Raw genomic sequence first — 6,000 nt, forward strand, 5'->3', positions numbered from 1 at the left:
GAGCCATGTGTGGCTCCAGATGGACGGAGGTATGATGAGTGGAACACCTAGCGGCCGTCTGTGCAGCAGAGTGAAGAGTGTGATCAGACTCTGCCCTGGATGCTGCGCTAACCAAACACGCTGCCTCCCTTAATCTGCACTTTTTCCTCATCGGCACTCGGACCGGCCGGCACCAGTTCAGTGCCGCCCCGTCACAAAACACCCCTGGGACTATCTGGTGCCCTCTCACATTGGTCAGAAGGTGAAGCATGTGATTATCTGCCCTGGTCACCTGTCCAGGTGGAACCTGCATTGACCTGCTGCTCGCTGGGACTGAGAACCTTGATAGTCTTGATAACTGGCGAGGACGCCGTACAAAGGTGGGGTGGAGGATTGGTTCTTCTGGACCTCGGGTTGAAACTGGCAGATATCTAACTCAGCTGTATTTTCACTGTACATTGTTTTTAACAGGCATTAAACCAAACCAGCAGGAAACATGATTTTGACACTATGATAAACAAATGCTCTGTTCAGATAGGTTCCGGGTTTAGTTAGATCGATGGCATCGGCAATCCTCTACTTAAGGGTTTTTTGTTTTTCCCCTCCAAGCACGACCTGCATTCAGGAGCATGTTCACTTCTACAATACACGACTGACACCAGTGTCTGTCATTATTCATGTACATTGCAAGCCAAACAAGATACAGCGAAAAACCGAAGTTCACACGAAGTCACTTTGATGAACTGGTGGGAATCTGCTGCCAGTGGAAGTGCCAGATGCTTCCACAACATAACCGAGTGTTTGACTGGAGAAAGAAGCAGCTGTCTGTGTGACAGGGTCAAAGAAAACATGCTTGGTCCCAGTTCAGCTCCAGTTCACCAGACGCTGAGGAAATCCCGGCTCGTCTGTCTCTTCCAGTGACTCTGTGACTGACGACAAAACCTTGTGGATGTGTGCAGGCGAAGCAGCAGAGGTTGGCCGAAGACTTCACTTCCTTAAACGATACACTGGAAGCAGCCCGGGGCTTCATCTCGGGGGTGGAGGCGACGGTGGAGCAGGTGGATGGCCTGGTGCAGGTGAGCCTCACACTGCAACCTGCAGGGACTTCAAACTTAACGGGATCTTTGGAAACAACTTGAAATTTCATCCCATATTTAAAGGAACCCCAGGGCGGTAGCTGGAGATTCCATAGTTTGAAATAATATTAGTTTAACAGGTAAGTTTAGTCAATGCTGATTCAGCACCTTTCTGACGTCCCTGCCAAGTTGCTGTGATTTTCATCTAAGAATAATGTGTTTATTAACTGAAAAGAAGTGACACAACACACACAATGCTCACATCATGAGCTGAACTCGCACATCCAAGACTTTTATCAAAGACCAGGCCCAGTTGTTCAAAACTGGGTTCTTGTTTAACCAGTCGTTCAATACATTTAACCGACCGTTAACAGCAATTTTGTTGTTCAAAACTGGGTTAAATTTTACAGAGTGACATTTAAGTTAATGCACCTCTGGACCTCCACTCACTAGTTAACAGTGGTGAACTCTCACCAGCGCTGGGTTCATGATGTCTGTTCAACAAAGAAAGGATGGGGTGGACCGCACACTTTGATATAAGTCAATACTGTAATACAGTGGTTCCCAACCTTTTTTGACCAGTGTACCCCTTGAGCTGGTTTCCATGTGAAAAGTACCCCCTCTCTCGTGTGTGATTATTCGCCTTAATGTGTACTTATATTTAACCCTTTGTCTTTCTATCTATCCAACTGCTCATTTAAATAAAACAATTATTGTGAGTGTAAAAACATACCTTTTAATGAGACACTTGCGCTTGCTTGTCTTTCATAAGTCTTTCATAATTCCTTTTTTCACTGGGCTCCCCTGTGCCTGCGTCCGAGGCGACGGTAGCAGTAGCGGTAGCTGGACGTTGACTCCTGCCTAGCCATGCATCCATGTTTACAGTCGGTATGCAGCTAGAGTTAGCTAGCTTCGCGAATCGTGCGCGCCCCCAGCAAGACCGTGAACCTTTTTTTTTTTTTTTTTTTAAAGCGCGCCACTTTATAGTCTTTTCATATTATGTGCATTGCAGTGTTACAATCACTGTGGACGAACTGCTACTCATGGAAAATAAACGTATGGCCTTACTAAAATTCATGATATAATACAATATAATATAGTATAATTTTTTTTTTTTTGTGTGTGGATACTGTAGGCTAATTTATAATCTGTCTGCGTACCCCCTGCAATACCCTCGCGTACCCCTAGGGGTCCGTGTACCCCCGGTTGGGAATCACTGCTGTAAAGGAGTTATGACTCTATGGAGCCCCGGAGTGGCCATAGGAAATGTACATATTATCTATATACGTGTGGAAATTAGATCATTAGGAACGTCAAATTAATAACTGGAGTTTTGAGATCAAATTGATACGGACCACATTAGATAGTGTTTTCTAACTAAAGAATGTGAAATACAGACATGTTTAACTCACCTGGGTCCATAAAGACAGGATAAAGAATATATTCAAGCATCCTTCCCTCCTCGTCCTCTCACTTCCTAGTTTGTCACTTCCCTCTCCAACCTGCCATCTCTCTAACCCAGTGTTCTTCAACCACTGCTCCGCGGCTCACTGGTGTTCCAGAGATCTAGTCAGGTGTGCCGTGGGAAATTATCACATTTCACATTTTTTTCTAAAAATCATTTCCTCTCACAGCCGCTGTCAGCTGAGAGAGCAGTGTGTTGCAGAGTAATCATGTATAAATACTCTTCACCACTAGAGGGCAGCACAGAACTTTGCCGGTGAAATGTAAAGTGACAGACGTCAGTGTGGTTCATCTCCACCTCCTGCTACCATCTTGTATCAAAGTACTGTGTCAGTGACAGTGATGGAGAAGTTTTTGAAAACCAGGATCTCAGCTCTTCATCCATCAGGTCCAGGTTTCACACTGAGGGAGTCGCTATTAAAAAAAGTCCTTGCTTTCTGGATTTACTGGATTCCTGTTGATCAAACTTTGATGAGAAATACTTTATATTGTTAATAGAGGCTACAGAGTTTAACATCTTAACATTTTCAGGTGGAGGTGTGACTCCAGAGTTTTCCAAACAAAAAAGTGTGTCTTGGCTCAAAAAGGTTGAAAAACACTGGTTTAACCGACCGTCCTGACCGGAAAGTCCATCCTGCTCTGTCCCTCTCTGAGCTAAAAGAAACACACACACACACACACACACACACACACCTGCTCAACTGCACCTCACTCCTGCTCACCTCAGGATCCCAATCATCCAATCAGCAGCAAGCAAGCTGCAGGTGGATCACAAACATCTCTGCACAGATAACTGAGGCCATGTTTACACACGTTTACCTGAGTATCTGCAAAAACTGTGATATTTCTCTGCGTTTGGTTGCATTTACACATAAACCAGCTCCGACTCACCACAAACGATGATTCCTGAGAACTCAGTGGAAATCTGGATCAAATCTGTCTCTGTTTGCGTCTAAAGGGGGGGGGGGGGTCATTTTTCTAATTGGCTATCATTGCTTCATGCTTCTTACTACACTGCCCCCTACAGGTTTGGCTGCTCATAGCAACTCTGAACCATCTGTTTATGTGGGTCAGTGGAAATGAAGATTTTTTTTTTTTAAACATAGAGAGGGAGATATCTGGTATTTTAAAAACTGGTTAAAAACGTAAAAAACGTGGCTAAAAGTAAACAAATGAAATACATGAAACATTCAAATAAACTTTTACACATTTCATACATTGTCAACAAACCAAACAAATAATTGTAATCCCTTTTCACTATTTGTCCTATTATTTATCACGGGCATATTTATTAATATTTTCATATTTATTAATATTTTTCACCGGGCTACACCTTCATTTACAGTAGTATGTAGTTTGTTTAGTAGTTGCTGATGAAGCAAAGGTATTTCTACTCTATAAAGAAGTTCTGTGGAGCGTCTCATAGTGGAGCAACGCGGCCTCATACACTCTCCCTTTGTGGCCACGAGGAAAGAATCTTGCAGCCAGAGATTGAATTATCTCGTTCTCTCCCTTTACTAATTTGAGCTAATGACTTATTATCTTGTTCCCACACGTTATAATTATTATTTTCTCTGCGACCAATCCGGGGCTTCATATAGTCTCTTTCTATATCGTTCTCTTGGGTCAAAATTTTAAAAAAGATGAGGCAACACGATCCCTCGTCCGATCATCCTCGCTCAGTGTTCATGTTCTACTTTAATATCCTGGTGGAGTGTAGTTTGTCATGTTTCATGGTAGTTTTTACGAGATAAAACACTGTGCTGCCGCCCACCACTACAACGCAGAAGCACGGAGACTTGAAAGTGGGCAGAACCTTGGGTTATACATTATAATATAACAGCGTACTTTATAAAGTTTTCAGTGAGTGTTTCTCATCATGGTGAGATAATATGGTGTCTCTTTTTACAGGACAAGTATTTTGGCCATTTCAGTGTCACTCAGCTACAAATTTGCCAGGAAAACCTGTCTATTGTCCTCATTCGCTGGCAGGTTTTATATATAGAAACTTTATATTCAGCAGTACGTTTTTGTGAGTATTTTCAGTTATTATAACAGAATAATTCAACGAGACAACTATTACTGTTTAGGACTTGAATCTCTGACTTGAACTGTAGTTTGGGATCTGTATGAGAAACGTCAGCATTGGTACCGACTGTGTCTGACTTTCTTTATTAGAGCCTCCCAGGGTGTGACTCTGATTGTGTGTGTGTGTGTGTGTGTGTATGTGTGTGTGCAGAATGTGAGCCAGTACCACGCAGCCATTGACGGAGCTGCTGAGAAGCTGACGGAGAAGGCTCAGCGCCTCTCGCTGGCGGACAGAGATCTGGTTCAGAGGGCCGACCAGCACGCCATGGAGCTGGACAGCCAAGCCGAGCAGCTGGAAGCGTAAGACACTCTTTAAAGATCCTCAAACATTTGTGGCTTATTCTATCAGGCCCATGTGAAAGGTTCTAAAGTGGATAATTCATCTGACATAACATAACTTCAACACCATGACAGGTCCAGGGGTCACTGAAATGCACTGTCACACTAAGGCTACTCCATTGATCTGATTCATTTCGATTGAAGGGTATTTCCGTGAGTTTGTGGAGCTTTTATGAACATGCTGATCTATTGATGTTCCTCCCGCAGGGATCTGACAGAGAGTGACGCCAACGGTTTTGTGCAGAAGGCCATTAGCGCTGCTAACGTGTACAATAACATCGTGAAGTACATCGACAACGCCAACATCACCTCTCTCACCACCTTCAACCTCTCTCACAGAGCGGAGGATGTAAGTAATTTCAGCTCAGGCCTGGCTGCAGTCAGCTCTGATGCTGATCGTTGTTTGTGCTGCAGGCGATCAGTGGGATCGACATGCAGCTCCAGTATCTCTTGACGCAGAGCAACCATGTATTCAAGGAGTCTGTGTCTTTGCACTCAGAGCAAACCGGTGAGGAACGTCTCTAAACCAGGCCTTGTTTGTGTGAACTGCAGCTTTTACAGCTTGTTGTTTTTCTGCTGCCTTAGAAGTGGAATCTGAGGTGGCCGACAAACTCAAATACATCGAGGAGACCAAAGAGACCATGGACGAAAACACCAAGAAACTGTCGGAAATCATGCAGGACATCAGTGAAATTCATACAGGTGAGAGTGATCAGTGCTCTGTACAAAATGTTGGATAAATGAACACGTGATTTATTAACGAGCACAGAAGTTTGTAACCAAAGCAACCTGTCACCATCCGACCTGAAGAGTAAAAATGTTCGTCGTATTCTTGCTGTCTTCTGCGTCTTTTTTCAGACCGAACGCCGCAGCGTCTGAACTTCACAGTGGAAGTGGCTGAGGAGACCCTAAACCGCTCGGCTGAGGTCCTCCAGACAATCCTCCCCATCAGCAGCAAGGTGGAGCAGTGGGCCAGCAACATGCAGAACAATGAGTACTCCACCACTGCATACGAGGAGGCCGTGGACTCTGCAGGAGAAGCAGGTAGAAGATG

General features: G+C 44.2%; 1 protein-coding gene across 1 annotated transcript in view; it reads left to right on the forward strand.

Moving 5' to 3' along the window:
• The window catches only part of lama4 (laminin, alpha 4), a 51,695-nt gene that overhangs the window by 24,035 nt on the left and 21,660 nt on the right, over positions 1–6,000 (forward strand). Inside the window, exons 14-19 of the mRNA XM_080513731.1 lie at positions 939–1,055; positions 4,759–4,907; positions 5,154–5,295; positions 5,361–5,454; positions 5,532–5,648; positions 5,805–5,990. Coding sequence (XP_080369857.1) covers positions 939–1,055; positions 4,759–4,907; positions 5,154–5,295; positions 5,361–5,454; positions 5,532–5,648; positions 5,805–5,990 — 805 coding nt within the window. The remainder of the gene's footprint in view (positions 1–938; positions 1,056–4,758; positions 4,908–5,153; positions 5,296–5,360; positions 5,455–5,531; positions 5,649–5,804; positions 5,991–6,000) is intronic.

The sequence above is a fragment of the Blennius ocellaris genome (assembly GCF_963422515.1).
Source record: "Blennius ocellaris genome assembly, chromosome: 18".
Lineage (NCBI taxonomy): Eukaryota > Metazoa > Chordata > Actinopteri > Blenniiformes > Blenniidae > Blennius > Blennius ocellaris.